General features: G+C 45.7%; 1 protein-coding gene across 2 annotated transcripts; it reads left to right on the top strand.

Moving 5' to 3' along the window:
- Positions 1-1371: 1371 nt before the first annotated feature.
- Positions 1372-17776, top strand: LOC105189530 (facilitated trehalose transporter Tret1). Of its 2 annotated transcripts, none has more exons than XM_011151693.3 (3): positions 1372-1461; positions 14447-14757; positions 15090-17776. In XM_011151693.3, the coding sequence occupies exons 1-3, from the start codon at positions 1397-1399 to the stop codon at positions 16376-16378; spliced, it is 1665 nt and encodes a 554-aa protein (XP_011149995.1). In that variant the 5' UTR covers positions 1372-1396; the 3' UTR covers positions 16379-17776. The 2 variants fall into 2 exon arrangements, with proteins under 2 accessions (XP_011149995.1, XP_011149996.1); XM_011151694.2 differs by lacking the exon at positions 1372-1461 and adding an exon at positions 4356-4975.
- The last annotated feature ends 12 nt before the right edge of the window (positions 17777-17788 follow it).

The raw sequence follows: 17788 nt of genomic DNA, 5'->3' as shown, positions 1-17788 counted from the left end.
GCGGTCTTGTGTCTTCCCGGCGACGACGGCAATCTCACGCGAGAATCGTTGCAGTTAATTGCTGGATGATGATTCATTGCCCGCTGAGAATCGTTCACCTCGAATCCACCTCGCCGGACGAAACGCGCTTTTTTTAATCGTCGGTGGCTTTTAATCATCCGAAGAATCACGAAATGCTACGCTTTATGTAACTTTGTGCGCATCCAATTGCTCGGAGAGTAACATCTTCCCAGATTATTAGCGATCATCTAGTCGTGATTACCGCAGGAGTATCTCAAATTCAATCTCTCTCCATCGTGCAGGCTTCGCGTAACACATCTCCCGCGCTTAAATTTAACGTGTGTGCACACACATACAGACAGAAAGATTAATGAAGATCGGCGGAGCTCTCTTAATTACCTCATCGAGATTTCATCGGTATCAATTGTAAATCCGTGAGGTCAATAATGGTTTCTCCTTCCTTGTTTTCGCGCGGCTTTCAAATTGACGGAACTACTTTTCGTCGTTGACGAAGTCCCGAGGAGCGAGACGGAACGAGGCTTAAGCGCGTGTTTGTTCGACGCGAGAGTAAACCGCGCGTACAAATTACGTGCCCCGTAATATATCTTAATCTACCGACGACGAGATCGCACGCAGTCTGTAATCGCTCGCGCCGCCGATAAGAACGCGCGGGCGTAAACGTCGCAACGTGTTTCGCGGCTGATTCGCGCAGAGAGCAAATAAATAACAGTAAATCACGCCCGCCCCCATTGCTGTGTTTTCTGTCTCTATCTCGCTTTATGTATCTATTTGATAAATCACTTCGAGCTCTTTCACCATCAGTTCCTTCCTCTCTTCCCTTTCTCTCATTTCCTTTTCTCCGTATCTTTTTCTTTTTTCTCTCTGTTATGTCTAACAGATGAGTTGTTTCGAGACGACTTTAGTCACTTCAGACCTACTTACTTATTTCAGTTCTTTCGGTTATTTTAGATTATTTTTCTTTTATTTTACCTTATTGTCTTTCTTTCTTATTTTTTTTTTTTTTATAAAAAGTAAGAAGAAAAGTGCAGTGCCCATCGTACCGAGGGATCTCCATTTCGAAATGGAAAATATTCGTATTGTGGAATTTCGGCCAGGAAGAAAATCGCGACAAGTCGAACAATCGCGAGTCCCTTTGCTCCGTTTCGAAGTCAGCCGCGTGTCGCGCCACCTTCGTCGCGAAGCGCGCAACGAACGTAAACGTCGTTGCGGCGGCGTGGAAATGAGCGAAATTAAAGAAAACAAGACGCATAAGACGCGACGAGCACATGACTGCTCGGATTGATAACGGTAAACTCGTGACGGCGGGCCCGATAAAGCACCGAGTACGATTTAATCGGCCACTACTGGTCACAAACGTGTTCAGTTCTTCGCCGTCATGTCCGGGACGAGGAATTACGAGACGTTCGAAAGCAACAAGCCTGCACCGCTGCTCTCTGCGAAGTGAGTATTCGGCTGTCAAACGCCGCTTTTATCACTTCTCGTCGTCGTCGTTGTCGTCGTCGTTGTCGTCGTCGTCGTCGTCGTCGTCGTCGTCGTCGTCGTCGTCGTCGTCGTCGCCGCATTGTTGCCGTCATTCGCCGATAACCGCGATCTGAAACAGCGAAAAACATAGTCGCGGCTCTTTCACAATCTTTCTGCATATTCCCGATTTGGATAAGATAGAACGTCCACGTTCCGATAAATGTTTGTTGGTCAACATTGTTAAGCACGTCGACGGTGACTTCAAGGATTCGTTATCGCTTTTAATCTTATATTCGTACACGGAAAAGAAGTTGTGTAATTGAATGGAGATTTTTACTTTCTGCAAGAATATTTCTCTCTTTTTACAACTTCATTTTTGTCCGGCCTTCGGTTATGCTATATCGGAATTGCTTTTTTCGCGTATTTAAAAATACATTGCTACCTGAAATGTTTAAGAAAGACCCCCGGGGTACTCTAGGGAGTACTACATTCTGCTTCTGCGAAAAGCTTTCTTCGAAGAAAGCACTTGCATTGTTTTTCGCTATTAACAGCATCGGCTAGTTCGTTTGAGCGTGATATTTGGGACCTGATAGTTCGCCGTGTACGTGTGAATCACACCAAGAGGAGAGCTGCCGCGACTGCTATTTAATCGTGACAAACGTCATTACGAACGCGATTACGCTGTTTACTGAAGTTCTCATTAGTAGCGTAATCGTCCGCTCGAGTTATCGCTCCGTGTCCGCCTATTGCTTTTACCTATTGCGATTTTTGCGACGTCAGGCTCGCCGTTCTTGACTATTCAGTATTACTGGTCGTCGAGTGCATTAATAATTGGCTTGTTAATGGCTGACGCGGTCAGGAGACGTGACCAGAAAATAATCAAGTCCATGATTCAAACGATCGCTTGATTCTCACCTTCCGCTTCTGCGTAGCGTAGCGTTATTGTAAATTTCAGTTACGTGATAGTTCTTGTCGAATCCATATGTGTCTTTACTTCTTAGTAAAGTGGAGAATTTAATTCTTATTTTCTACTTCTCGTTTCTCACTTTCTCTCTCCTTCCCTCTCGCTCGTTCACTCGTTATAGTAGATAACATACCAGCAGAAACTAGCAGACTCGCGATAAAATGTCGCTTATAAATATTAAATGATCAGCTTGCTATTCCGTGAAATCGTATCTATCGTATATATCGTATAGCATTCTAATTATCATTTCTTCAAGTACGCATCCATTTTTCATTTTAATGCCGTTCTATCGTTGACTGACTAATCGCGGCTGTGTGTACGTCTTTCTTATTTTTCTTTTTTTGCAAAAACCGCTACGTGTGCATACTTGTGTGCATCCATATGCATTCGCAATTCCTTCCTTCTTTAATCCGGGAGCTTTAATCCGTCCGAACGCATTCTTGACTTTTACTTTTCAGTCTCTGTTGCTTTTTTGCGACGGATTCCTTCATCTGTCGCGTCGCAAGTCGCGTGCCGTGCGATTCACCGATAGCGAATACCGCACGACGTTGTATATCAGTCGCCGTAAATCCTTCGTCTTGTTTCCGAATAAACGTAAATAAAAAGAAACAAAAACGAAAAATATACGCACGTAGGAGAAGAGAGTCGCGCGCTGAGCAAGATATTTTTCTTCGCGCGCGCCATAACTTCTTTGCTCTTTTGGGGACAAACGGCTCGCCTAGTCTCGCTGATTAAAGTCACTAACGCTCCAATTTATGAGCTATTAACGGACGGATTTATCTCGTTTTGCGCAAACGTATGGGGAAACATTCAAATATTTCTCACTAGCGTTCCACGACGGGCAACAAACGTGACAATTTGACGCGTGATTATACAGCCACAACAAGATGTGGCACAATATTCTTCTTAAATAATAAGACAATCGGACGTATCGGTGATACCAAAGCTGACTCTGTTATATCGTTATCGATATAACAGTTGGAAGTAGATTATATTTTACCAGTCGATCATGGACAATTTCTTAATACTGTCACGCATTTCATTATCTCTACGTGTTTTCGGGAATATCGACCTTTAGTCTCCGTGACTTAATTATCACGCGTTTCATCTTACGATTTTATGTGACAATCGTGATTTTCAGAATCACGATTGGCTGTGCGATTGGATGTCGAAGAAGCATCTTTCCAGGGAGCGAGGTGTCGTCGTTAGAAGACAACGCACATGAGCGCGTACTTACGACGCTTTAACACGCGTAAGGCCTCTTTGGTCCCAAGCGCTTACAACTAAACCTTCCGTAACTAAAATCACGTAACTAAATATCTACGTTTCTCAACGCATACAACTATCGGTTAAACTTATCATCTTCCGCAATTGGCCGCTTATTGAATTCGCCAGGCGCGATCACGTTTCACCGGCGTAAATTAATGCGGCGCGACGATACGATACGAGCGCCGGTCATCGCCGTGCCGAATGACAAATCAGTGTTAATCTCTGTATTATTATGCGTTATACTTATGCGTCATATATTGCTCGTTATTAATTATATCCATCGTGTCATTCTCTAAGATTTGCTCTCACATCTACCGAACGATCTTCTCGCTTGCGCTGTTAACTTTCCTTCGCGTCCCTTTTGTCCCTCTTTCTTTCGGGGCAAAACGACGGGGCACGCGTACTCGTGCATAATTTCAGGCCGAGACGGCCCCCGAGACTTCGACTCTTCGATATCGCATCGCGAACGACATCGTTGTTCCATTTCGCTCGTTAACTTCCTCCTGGGACACGAGAGAGGAGATGCTAACCTTCTTCTCTCGGCGGACGGAATTCGCGCCGCGTGTCTCCTACTCCCGCGACCTTTTTCACGCGCGCTTTGCGCCTGCGCGCCGGGCACGTGTATAAAATATCGGCGGCTCGTAATCGCTAGTACACTCGCTCCGCGCGCACCGTGACGTACGCGGAGTGCCGTACTCGTGCCCATATCATTTGACTTTGCTCTTGACACACGTAGCAACACACTATAGAGTCCGTCCGTTTCTCCACGGCGGTGTTTACCACGAGGAAGCGCGATAAAGGCAAAAAGAAGAGAGAGAGAGAGAGAGAGACAGCTCGTACAAGTCGGATAAGTTGCTAACGAGAAGAGCGGAAAAAACGGCGGGGTCCATGCAGATGAATCGTCCGTGGAGAAAGACGCTTGTGGGCTTTTACGAAATCGGCCGCACAATCGGATTTTTCGGCTCTCTCTGAGAATAAGGGACTCGAGGATCCCGCATCCTCGAAGAAAAATCGCAATCGTCGAGAAAAAGGGGCCAAGAAGAGGCGCTCACGCGCGCGCGGGCGCGCGCACACGCACGCACGCACGATGAGCCGTAGACCCCGTCGTGATATAACATTGTGATCAGCGGACTGTGATATATACTTGTACATACGCATTGTATACCTCACTTTAACCTTACCTTACTTATCTTGCCGAGGAGCCCGAGGTCTTCCCCGCGGATAGCTTCGACCACACAGCGACTTGCGCATCATGGCAGAGTGAGTAGACACGTGTGTTATCAGTCCTTCGTCATTAGCTTCGCTCTATTTGTCCTGCGCCGCTCCTTTCCGCGTGTGTCGCCCGATGGCGACGACGTATGAATGTTTATGTCAATGTGAAAAGACGATTGTCGAGAGGCCGCCGATTGTGACTTGGATTCTGCGAAGAGACCTTCTTTCTCTCGACCGTCTTCCCGCTCGTCGTTTCCTCTCTTCCCGTCGTTTCAGTTTTTTTTTTTTTTTTTTTTTTTTTTTTTATGCGAAGGAGATATCCAAGTGCAGAAACAGAAAAAACAGGCTCCTCCTTGGCTTCTCCCTCTTGAGACGAGCGTATATCGCGCGATATCGGTGTAATCAGTCCCGGACCGTCGATAGCACGTGGCAGGCACGGCTCGGCCAGCGGCTCTCTTCGCGTTGGGAAAATCCGCGATTCACCGATCAGCCGTGATCAGCGAAAACGCCACGCACAGAACCTTGTGTTATTTGTTACCGTATCGCGCTCCGATTGTTCTCATGCTAATCGGTCAATGAAGATTCTCGCCTCCTCGTGGAAGTGAAAACGCCGGGCGAAGTTGAAGATTGACGTCGCGAAAACATGCAAGCGACGCGCGATCAACAAGTGCTCTGCTATTCCGAGCTGCTTGCAATTCCGGCTACGGTAGAACGGTAGAAACGACGTTCTGGCGCGTCATGCCGAGTAATACGCATACATTAGGTTGATACAAAAAATACATTATTTTTCTGTTAAATTAAATGTCCATCGAGAAGTTTCAGTATTCAAAAGAGAAAATTCTCCATTAAAATATATCGATTTAGTATCATTCATTTTTCATTCGTAAAAATTATTAATTCTTCGAGACTGAACAATTTCTGTTCTGCTTGGCGAACACGACAAGCCTTTAGCACCAATCTGATAAATAGATAGAACCTGATCAATATCATATCAGTATCAAAAGAGAAAATTCTCCATTAAAATATATCGATTTAGTATCATTCATTTTTCATTCGTAAAAATTATTAATTCTTCGAGACTGAACAATTTCTATTCTGTTTGGCGAACACGACAGATCTTTAGCACCAATCTAATAGAACCTAATCAAACGTCCTTCCTCATCCCTCCCTTTCTCTCTCACTCTCCTCACCTCGTTCACCTATTACACACGAGATATATGCACGAGCCAGAACAAATTCGATCTCGTTCGCCGTGACTTTTTCTCTTTCCAACTGTCGATCTGTGAGCTACGCCTGTGGGCGGCAAATCGAAGGATTTTTCAAACGAGAATGTCACACAGCTCTGGAAATGCAAACGCCCCGGTCTCTGTTCGTTCAACAACACGAGGACGTGTTCTCTTTGAGTGCGGCGCTCGATGTGAACCAAGTTACGCAATTGTATGCCGCGAATTATAATGTGAAAATAGAATGTGGCATAAAGAGGCTATAATCGAACGCGCAAAGAGAAAAAGGAACACGCGGCCTCTTCGTCGCCGTCATCAAGCGCATTTAGGACACGACGCGGTGGTGCGATATTTTTTAACAGCGCTGTTTTTTTATCGGAGTGAAAAAGCGAGGAATGACTCTTGATACGCTTGAAAAATTTTGCAGAGCGGTGCGAAAGACACAGCGAAGAAAAGGAGGGAGAAAAGAAAAATACGATCGACAGCGGGTCACGCGTAGAGTGTACGCGTGTTACAAATGATGCAATTAGTCTATTAATAACGCACCGGTTAATATCATCACTAATGAATGACTGGTGCTCGATTAGCTCGTTGCGATATATTGTCAATATTGCAATTACAGTACTGTCCTTGCTGCACACGCGTGCACGCATACTCCCGCATCGACGGGTAGTTGTCAACACGTATTAATGGGCATTTAACGATACGGAGCTATCTGATCTTTTGATTGTTGATCAAAGTAGTCGCGCGATTTTCGTGTCGAATGCTGCACGCTGCGGACATCGTGTCGGACATTTGTCAAATAAAATAGAAAATAAGATTACCGATGGATGATCATAGTGTTTACGAATAAATTGAACAATATGAGTCGGTATTTTGTAGATGTCTGGTGAAAATTTCCTGCGAGAATTTAGTAAGAGAATGACGTAACTTTTGTGTGCGTGTGCGGGCAACCTAACATTATTTATTTTCATCCGGCTATATATCAACTAGCTCGATAACACTCGGTCATCGAATACACTCTTAATATATTTATGCTTTTTATCATTTGATCCGATGAGGAAACGACGGATTGCATCTGCACGAGATAAGATTTTTTCAAATATAAAAAGAGAAGAAACAGTCGCGATAATTCCTGGCCTCGAACTTACTCGACGCGATCGATCTCGCGTCTGTCTTCCGTCAGAGAAACAATTTATTAGTCGCAAACGGCATCTCGAGATTCGAAATGCAGAATGCAAAGTGCAGAGAAGCACAATTTGACGACGACGACGACAAGGACGAAACGCGGCGTCGAGCCGCTTTCCGTCCAGTCCGTCACAACGATCGTCACAACGACACTATTGCGAGTTCTCGTGAGAAACGACATTTGTTCTTCCCCTTCATGAACGTAAATTAGTAATGATACGGTATTAGGCGATAATAATAAAGGGTCTGTATGTCGGCGGTGAACACGCGAACTCGTGACTCGTCGCCACACGGTGCGCTCACGGGAACGGGAGACATTCATCGCTATCGCGGACTTTGTGCTCGGCGATCGAAGGAAGGAACCCCTCGAAATCATTCGACGAATCGTTCCAAAAGTGGTGAGGTCGCAATATCGAGTGCTTTTTGGTATCTTGGGTATCACCCGGATATGTAGATATCCCGATGGTTATTATCTGGATACTCGAACGACAGACGCTCGGCCAGCTCGGATGCTTTACAAAATATTCAATTTTTACACGAAGATACGAAAGATGAAATGAATATCTGACAAAAATATTCACTTTTCTCTGGCGTTCGCTTGACACTTTTACACACAAACTCACGAGGAGGAGATATTTCTGGGAGAGAAAAAAGCGGAGTTCTGTGTTATAAAAATTTGTTTTACTTCCGCGGACACACACGAGTGATGCTACTTCGGTGCGCAACTAAGTTTCCGGGTTTTTTTTGATCAACGAAAAATGGAAAATTTCAAGAGAAATACAAAAAATGTCGTATTCAAAGTATCGTCCCTCGCTAGCTATTTTTGCCATTTTCGCCATCTCTCTGGCAATACATGAATACCGCGACGAATAAAACGACGCGTCTTTGGACCGAAACCATTCGTCCAACCAATTTTGCATTTGTTCGAAATTGGCCAAGTGTTGGCCAGCCAAGCCATGCGCCATCGACCGGAACAAGTGATAATCGGAAGAGGCCAGGTCTGGCGAATACGGCGGGTGCGGTAGCAGATCCCATTTCAGCGTTTCGATGGTGTCCTGGACGATGGAAGTGCGATGGCACGGAGCGTTGTCGTGCTGCAATATCACTCGTTCCATTCTGGCCGTTTTTCGAGCAATGCATGGTTCAAATTGATCAGTTGTTGTCGGTAGCGATGCCCATTGACAGTTTCGCCCGGCTTCTTTTCAGCAGCTCATAGTACACGATTCCTTTCTGGTCCCACCAAACGCAGAGCATTGTCTTCTTTCCGAAGCGATCTGGCCGTGCCGTCGATGTTGATGCTTCGCCAGGTGAAAGCCACGATTTTTTGCGTCTGGCATTCTCGAATATTTATATCCACTTCTCATCGCCAGTAACAATTCGATGCAGGAAACTCTTTCTTTCATGCCGCGAAAGCAAAATTTCGGAAGTGGCTCTTCGATTTTCCATCTGTCTCTCTCAGGCGGCACCCATTTTCCTTCCTTTTAAAATTTTCCCATGGCATGTAAATACGTTTGGAAATATCTTGGCGAGTCATGTTTAATGCCGCTCCGCAAGTTGATCTTGTGTTTGCGTATCATCTTTATCCAATAACGCTCGCAGATCGGCGTCCTCCGGCTTGTTTTTGGTCTTCCGGAGCGCTCCTTGTCCTCAGTGTCGAAATCGCCACTTCTGAAGCCACACTTTCAAACCAATCTTCACAGGTAGTTTTCGACGGTGCATGTTCGCCGTAGGCCTCCTCAAGCAAACGACGTGCTTCAGCTGCACTTTTTTTCAAGTTAAAGCAGAAAAGCAAAGCTTCCCGCAAATGCTGTTTATTTGGCGCGAAACTCGATATCTTGGTTGTTAGAAAAAATATTTTTGCGTTGCGATATGTGTTGGTATTACGACTGGTTATTGTTAACAGATGTCCAAGCTATAAAAAAAAACACAACTTCAGACACGTGTGTCGACTACATGTGTCGTTAGCGTCATCCATGTGTGAAACCCGGAAACTTAGTTGCGCACCTAGTAAAAGTATATTGCCTGTAAAAACACTCGATAAACAAGAGAGAGAGAGAGAGAGAGAGAGAGAGAGAGAGAGAGGGAGTGAGAGAGGGAACGTTGCGGTGCGAGCTTCCGACACACTTTTTCCGAACGTCGTCGCGCGGGAGACTCAGCTTCTTCATTTCGCGCTCCGGAAATATCTTCGATGATGCAACGCTGTATCGCGCGCAGAGTAACATTGAACTTCGGCAACCTCGACGCGACGTCGTGGACGCTGTCCGCGGACAAAGGCGAACAACGGAGTTGGTCTGTGGTATATAGTTTTTCCTGCACACGCGGAGCACACGTTGGCTGCCAGGATTACTCACGCTCTCGGGGAGATCACCGCGTGCAAAGTACGCTGGCGATCACGCGTTCACGCGTGTTGATCGGCTGATCGGTACCGAGGGCTCGTCAACACCGCAAACCCGAGTGTGTTATTTTGACGCTGTATAAGCTGCTAGCTTCCTTTATGCGTATCTTGCGCGTCTTAAATAACGTCGTTTAACGCGTTTAAACGCGTTAAGTGAAATATCGAAATGCATCAAATGACACAGTGATTTCAGACACGACAAGAAACGCGTGAAGAAAGCTTCAGCTTATACGTGTCAGAATAACACACTCGGGTTTGCAGTGAAGTCAAGCCGACCCTACAGCTTCGGGCACTCGCAGCCTCGACCACGCGGTCTCACGGCGTTTTACAATGTTGTTGTTTCTGCTACTGCTGTTGCTGTGAGACAGAAAAAGAGACAGTTTCACAGCCGCCAGTTTCGTCGGCGCGTCTTTGTATTTGCCTTCGTCGAAGCGGCGTGATGTAATTAGTCTATTAATACCAGGGATGTGTTCGCTCGCTCGCTCGCTCGCTCGTCCGTTCGTCCGATCGCCCGATCAAATACAATACTCACCTACAAGAAACGTAATTTGCATGCGCTTTATTGCACTTGAACCTTCGCCGATCGCGCGCGACGCGCGCATGCGCATGCGCATGGATCATAAAAGTATTCCGCGATTTCGTCGCGACTTCTCGTGGCTCGTGCCAATATTCACGAATTCGTTCTGGCACGGCCTGACGAATTATGCCAAGAACTTCCCAGAACGGATTGGAGACGACCGCATTTGCACGACTTATTCGGTCAGCTGATCGAGTCTCGTCCTTGGCTCCTCGAGACAGCCTGGTTTCATCACCTTCTCGCAAGTCTCGCAAGTCTGACAGCGAGAGGTCTTTATTCGCTGCTTATTTTTCTTGTTCAGAAATAAAAAGAAATCGCAATGGAATGGTATGTGCGGGCGGGCGGGCGGGCGGGCACGTTGCTTCGATGTTTCGCCTCGATAACGATGAGACGTTGATATCTGCGCGATAAAAAGTAATCGCGGAAAGGTGTTTCCTCGATTCGAAGCCGGAGCGACTGCCGTTTGGTCGCCGTTTGGTTCTTGCGCAGCGACAACGCCAGCTGTTCTAAATATTTTATATATGTATACACGATACGATAAAAAGCGTGTTTTGCTTTTCACGTGTTGTGTTTCTTTTTCACGACAGATCAGCCGATAATCCCTCTCTATAAATAAATTCCCGACATAATTATTTTTCATTCGTCGAGCGCGTGACAGTTTCGTCCGGTGGAAAGAGGAAGGATAAAACAAATATATTCTATTCCACAAAGTTCTGTCTCTCTCTCCTTATCATTTCGCTAATAAACTTGACCGAGAGGCCTCGGAAGAGGCCGGCAACATGTCGAATCAGTGACGATAAATTTCATGAGCCGTTCCATTTCCATATTCTTTATTCACGGCTGAAGGTGAGCCGTATGTTCGATTTGACCGCTTTGTTCCTCGCGGCCGAACGAACGCCGAACGTGAGGAAGTTTTGCGGAAAATTCCGACGCGGTGGGGACGCGGTTGAGACGCGATGGAAAACTCCTTGCGAAATCCCTCGTTCTAATTCGGTCGCCATCACCGAACGAGAAGCGGGTGAACCGTAAAACGCTGTTTTCGCTCGCTCGCGCAGCGCTCGCGATCGCGATCAGCACGTTCAAAGTCAAGGTACATAAGCGGAGAAATAAAAAATATCTGCAACACATATCCGCCCACGCACGAACGCGTGAATCATCATCTCGGAAGCGCTTTGTCTGTCACGGACGGCGACGCTTTCTGTTGACAAATGTCACTTTGGCAACGATAACTCGCGAACAACGCGAAGCACGTTGGCAGACGCTGTCTCGTAAATTTGCGAAGCGAAAACTTCTTTCTACCCCTTCCCCCCCCTCTCTATATTCCTTCGAAGACTGATATTAAATTTCTTTAGTTTAAAGATGAAGATCCTGTATGTGTGGGTCTCTCGACAAATGCATAAATATTCATGATCCTTCGTGATTCTCAATATCTCGAACCTGATTTGATTGTTATTAATTGAACTTAAGTAACTAAAAAAAAAATATATATATATATACAAATTTAATTCTTTTATTCTTAATGTAAACATATTACTATCTCGCTGTATTATGTTAGTCGAATATAGAAATATTGAAGCAAACGCAAACTACACTCGTAGGATCTTTGCTCGGAAATGACCGAATTTTCGCGGATCGATCGAACGAAACTGCCGAAAGTAATTCAAGGCCGCGGTTATGTAGTTTTCCTCGAAGATGAGTGAAGAGTTTTGAGTCATTCCTTTGACTTGAATGACTTTACATTTCTATTGCTCCAAAATTTACATAATCGCCGAAGTCGTTGATTTTACGTGAAACTTTGATGTCCCCGCTCTTCAGGAAAGAAGTTACACGATCGCTACTGAGAGGTAAAAAATTTTATCAAGTTTCGACGAAGGTAATTTGCGTTTAATTATACGAGACTCGACAGCTTGGCAAATGACCCAATCCGCTAGATTGGAGAATACGGCTGTCAGTCACGATTTCCGCTATGCAAATTTTGCTCTCGTCCGATCGGATTCGTGGCCACATTCTCGAGGACAGCTGTTTGCCTTTACCTTCATTTGCAAGCACTTAATGAAAGTGGCGAATTAGCCACTGGCGACGTACCGTCGCGGCGGGATCTCCGCAGGCGGGTGATCGCAGGTGCATCGCGAGAGTAAGAGTGGCTAACCTAAGGAAAGTTCACGGCTCGATCGCGCATGGTTGCGCAACGCGCGTGACATTCGCTGATAATTTGCTTTTGAACATTTTCGCCAATTACGCGGCACGACGATACGAACATGCGCGAGTACAAATTCCACGTGGAACGTATGGTTTTTTCAAGGACACGATGTCTCGGGTAAACAACAAGTTGCTGTACGTGTATTATCATCCGCTCTACCTTCGTTCCCGATAAAAAAAATAAACAAATACAAGCGCGGTGCGGAAGGATGTCGTGCGTATTATCACGAATTTACATAAAGTCTTACTGCGCGCGCGCGATCACTTCGTGCGATCGCTCACAATTCAATCGTCCTCTTTTCTTCTCTTCCTGTCTGTTCGGTTTTTGCTCATTACTATTTCCATGTCAAAGTCGCGACGGAGAAACATTGCGTGCGATAGAAACTCCGCGATACATTTAACTGTCGCGGAGTTAATTATCAGTGCATATTGTCTTTTACTTTGGGCCTCGTGCCATTTTCTCGTCACGCGACTGAAAATTTTTCTCCCGCCCCCCCCCCCCTCCCCGTTAATGAATAATTACCAAATTGCCAAGTTGCTGAGGTCAATACGCGCGACACATCGTTTTTTCGATTCGCCGTTTCTCATTGGCGAAACCCGGCGTGATCGCGTCGCTCATCGAGATGCGACCTTGCGATCTCCGCGGAAAACCGAGCCTAATTATCGCTCCTCTCCTTCGCCATCCTCGCGAGTCGGACGGAGCTACGCTCGTGACGTCCCGACAACAGTAAGGCTATTGTACGACGCTCGTAACTTACATTGTATCACGAAGTATATCGTGGTGCGCGAGTTCTTCGCGCCTATCTCGTCCGCACGATACGCCAATAAAAACGCGACTTTGCCGGGCAGCGAAGTACGTCGCTCGTCATCGACTATTCAACGCCGACTTCCTATATATTCGTGCCTTCGCGAGGTTCAAAGTTCCGACATTTCCCGCGAGTTATTCGTTCGTGAGTCATTCGGACGAAATTCGTTTCCTCCTCGACGACACACCGATAGCGAAAGCGCCTGTAAGTGTCTCGCCGTTCGGCGAGCTGTAAAAAGAAAAATAGGGTCGCTTTTAATTTTAGTATCATCATCGAGTCACGGGGGGCCAAACGGGGGGGTCGTCGCGAGAGCTCTGCCAGCGCGAGAGCTACAAAACTTTACGAGGATCGTTCTCGCGACTAATCGTTGCCGACGAACGATCGATCACTTCGTGCTTTTCTCCTATTCTTGCCGCGGAAAGTTTTCCAGACGGATGTTATGTTTCATAGTATCCGACATTCGTCGCGTTATTCGCGGGAAGCACAAATAATTGTTGTTATCTTTCTACCGGTTCGATATGTATAATAACAACGACGAGTAGTTATTTGTGTCGCTCATGCAAGATGCAACTTGTCGTTCGCCTCTTTTTTATCTTTTCTTTTTTTAGATAGAGACAAAGTTTATCGCGGAATCTTCGGAAAGATTTCGACGGGTGTCAAGTGACGAAAATTTCGACGAAGTTATCTGCTCGGCTCTAATTGACTTGCGCAAATACATCCTCGCGGAAACATACGTACATAACTTCGGTCGGTTGCATACACGATTCACGTGTCATCACGCTCGTCGTATCTTTATTATCGTCATCACCACGATGTGCAACAATAACCAATAAATAAGACGCCGTCGTTGAGTGACGAAAAGTCGCTAATTAGCATCGTTCGCGACGAGTGTGCTGTCGCTCTCGCCTGACGCAACGGCACACTCTGAATTATTATGAGCTCGCATCCGCGCGCGTGCACGCGATAACGCGTATCGCAAAACGCGTATATGCAAAAATCTGGCTTGTCACTTTGACTTCTATTTCCTTTCGCGCTCTTTTTCTTAATCGTCGTGACTCGACGGTTTCAATCCTGTGACGATCTCGTGTGATTCGCTTTATGTAACGACCTTCTTTTTTTTTGCTCCCACAGGAAGAATTGCGGTACACAGAACCCCGAGAAGACGTCGCTGGTGGACTCGGCGCTAGTTCCAAAATTCCAGCCATCCACGCTGCCGAATGACGAGAAAGCTGCAAACGGCAGCGACGCGCACGATGATCCCGAAGACGCACGACCGCTCAGAGGTAGCGCCGTCAGACAAGTCTTGGCCTCGCTGGTCGCCCAGCTCGGTACCATCAACACCGGCATGACCTTCGGCTTCTCTGCCATCGCCTTACCGCAACTTCAAGAGCCAAACAGCACCATTCCTATTACCGAAGGATCAACGGAGGAGTCGTGGATCGGTACGTAAAAGGAATAATGTTTTATTATTTTTTACTGCCTTGTCAACAGGAAACTTTTTCTATTATTTTCTTAATATATACTAGATATATTATTAATTTCAATTCTTTCGATTTTTTGCGATATTAACATTAATATTGTAAAGACAGAGAGAGAGAGAGGGAGAGAGAGAGAGAGAGAGAGAGAGGGTCCGCAAAAATATTAATTTTAATATTACCCCTCTCTCTCTCTCTCTCTCTCTCTCTCTCTCTCTCTCTCTCCCTCTTCTTTTAACGATAACACTGACACATAATGACGATGAGAAGAATAAGAGTTTTTCTTTCTCCTTTCTCAGCTAGTATGTCATCCATCGGCACACCGATCGGCTGCCTCATGTCCGGTTATATGATGGACATGTTCGGCAGGAAACGCTCACTCATCATCACCGAGATCCCGGCGCTTCTCGGCTGGCTGTTGATCGCCTTCGCCAGCGACATACGCATGATATACGCCGGCCGCTTCTTCGTAGGTCTCGGCTCAGGCATGGTAGGTGCACCGGCGCGCGTGTACACCAGCGAGGTGACGCAGCCGCACCTACGAGGCATGCTGACCGCGTTCTCGAGCGTCGGTGTCAGCACCGGGGTGCTGATCGAGTATGCGTTGGGCAGCGTACTCACATGGAATATTTGCGCCGCGATTAGCGGCATCCTACCTCTCACCGCCCTCCTGCTGATGTTCCTCTTCCCGGAGACGCCGTCTTACCTCATATCGCGCAGCAAGCCGGACCAGGCGAAGAAAGCGCTGCAAAAGTTCCGCGGCAGTACTTACAATGTAAATCAAGAGATGGAGACGTTATTGGAGTTCTCAAACAAGAACAACATTAAGCGGCTGACCGGTTTCCGGGAAATCGTTTGCGCCCTGCTAAAGCCGAACGCGCTCAAGCCGTTCACCCTGTTGTTCCTTTACTTCTTGATCTACCAGTGGTCGGGCACCAATGTCATCACCTTCTACGCCGTCGAGATCTTCAAGGATTCAGGCGCGAGCTTGAACAAATACCTGGCGGCTGTGATCCTCGGCCTAGTACGGCTCGGTTCTACCATCGTAGCTTGCGTCCTCTGCCGAAGATGCGGCAGACGACCGCTCACGATGGTGTCGTCCATCGGCTGCGGCCTCTCCATGGTCGGATTGGGCAGCTACATGTGGCTGAAGGATTACTGGACCACGAATGCGTTGCCGTTGGTCGCCACGTGGATCCCGGTGGCGTGTATATTCTCATATACGGTGGCTTGTACGTTAGGTTTCTTAGTGATACCGTGGATAATGATCGGCGAGGTCTATCCTGTACAAGTGCGTGGCATTATTGGCGGTTTAACCACCATGACGGCGCACTCGTTCGTCTTTATGGTGGTGAAGACTTATCCGTTCTTGGCCAGCTCGCTCACTCGCCACGGCACGTTCATCCTTTACGGCTGTATCTCGCTGCTCGGCACGATATACTTTTACATATGTCTTCCGGAAACCAAAGGTAGAACGTTACAAGAGATCGAGGATTACTTCTCTGGGAGGGGTGATACTTTGACGACAGGCAGGATAAGTAATAAGCCAAAGGTCCTGGAAATTAAGAAAGGCCAGATATTACCGTGAACGAAAGAGATCGCGATTCAAATTCGCTCTCGCGAATCGCGACGAGATCTTCGCTCGCTGTATGTTTATCTACGTGAAGCAGTTTGCCGTCGCTCAGGAGAGAAGAGAAGTCGCAGCATTTTCGCTCGTAGCGATTTAGCTTATTAGAACGAAGGGATAATGAAGTGTAAGGTATATATTAACTATCTCAATTGTCTTATTTCTTTTTTATAGAGGTTACGAAACAGGCAAAGTACTCAAAAGACTTGGACATTTATTACGTGACGTGAACATGTACATTAGAAGATAACGTAAAGTACGATAACGTTTCTGACGGAATCCGTCAGATGATGGAAGGCGCCATAAAGGGAATGTGCACACTATCGCTGCGAAATATTATAGAAACGCACTTACAGGAAGGAAAATATTACTGTTGTATATTTTATCGCGAAAGTGATTGTTTGTACATTTATAAAACCGCATGGAAAATGATTGGTTTCGTATATTGAGTTTCGAAACGGTTTGAACACTTCTAATGAAAGTACTTCTGGATATTAAGGAGAAATATTTCATTATATCTTATTGAATCATCTCTCGATTGTATATCATACTACAAACTTTAAAAAAACTATTCATACTATACATATTAAAACGTTTACATACTACATTAAAAAAAAAAAAAGTATTTCAACCGTTTTGAAACTCAGTGCGCAGATAAAGTCATCTTTAAGCGTTCTCATGACGTCGATCATGAATGTCGAATGTTCGTAGTGAGATGTTCCTCGTACAAAGTACGATACAAACGAGAATTCCGAATACGTGTCTCAAGTTCATTCGCGAAGAAATCAAACAAGAACGATTTCAAGAACGATAATGCAATCAACGGCGTATGCACAAACAAAGGTTTTAAAGGAAAATGGTGCTATTTATTGTATATTATAGTATTAAATTGTGTGACGTCTGTATGTGACGTGATGAACTGCAGTAACGAAAGTCCGGTAACGAAAACTGCGTAACGAAACTCCGGTGAAGAAAAGGTTCGTATACCTGCTGCCTCTCTCAGCACGAATAGTAAAATAATTATAATATAAGAATTAAATTTTAAACTTAATTAAAAGTGTTCTATATGCGTCGACGGAAAGCGGCTAAAATATTTCACCAGAATTAAATTGAATTCTCGAAAATATATTTATTGTAGAGCTCACAGTGTCATTCCTCCCATTGTCACAGGGTCAAAAACCTCAACTGACGCACTGTGCTTTTAAGAATGAGAGTAAAATTTCTTACATGTTATACTTGCAAAATGCCTTGACATTGTTACCTATAATAGGCGTTTAACGAATAAACATGTACGAATAGTATATATATTTTTTTATAAGCAAGCGAAGAGAGTAAATTATATACCGCTCGTTTAAAAAGCTCTTTATTTTT

Source organism: Harpegnathos saltator, unplaced genomic scaffold (assembly GCF_003227715.2).
Source record: "Harpegnathos saltator strain DR-91 unplaced genomic scaffold, Hsal_v8.6 scaffold174, whole genome shotgun sequence".
Taxonomy (NCBI): domain Eukaryota; kingdom Metazoa; phylum Arthropoda; class Insecta; order Hymenoptera; family Formicidae; genus Harpegnathos; species Harpegnathos saltator.
This window is presented reverse-complemented; position numbering and strand designations above follow the sequence as displayed.

Excerpts from the sequence above, each read along its gene's own strand:
- LOC105189530 (XM_011151693.3), top strand. The coding sequence starts at position 1,397 with ATGTCCGGGACGAGGAATTACGAGACGTTCGAAAGCAACAAGCCTGCA. Across the intron at positions 1,462-14,446 it reads GCACCGCTGCTCTCTGCGAA|GAAGAATTGCGGTACACAGA; the intron begins GTGAGTATTCGG and ends TTGCTCCCACAG. Across the intron at positions 14,758-15,089 it reads AACGGAGGAGTCGTGGATCG|CTAGTATGTCATCCATCGGC; the intron begins GTACGTAAAAGG and ends CTCCTTTCTCAG.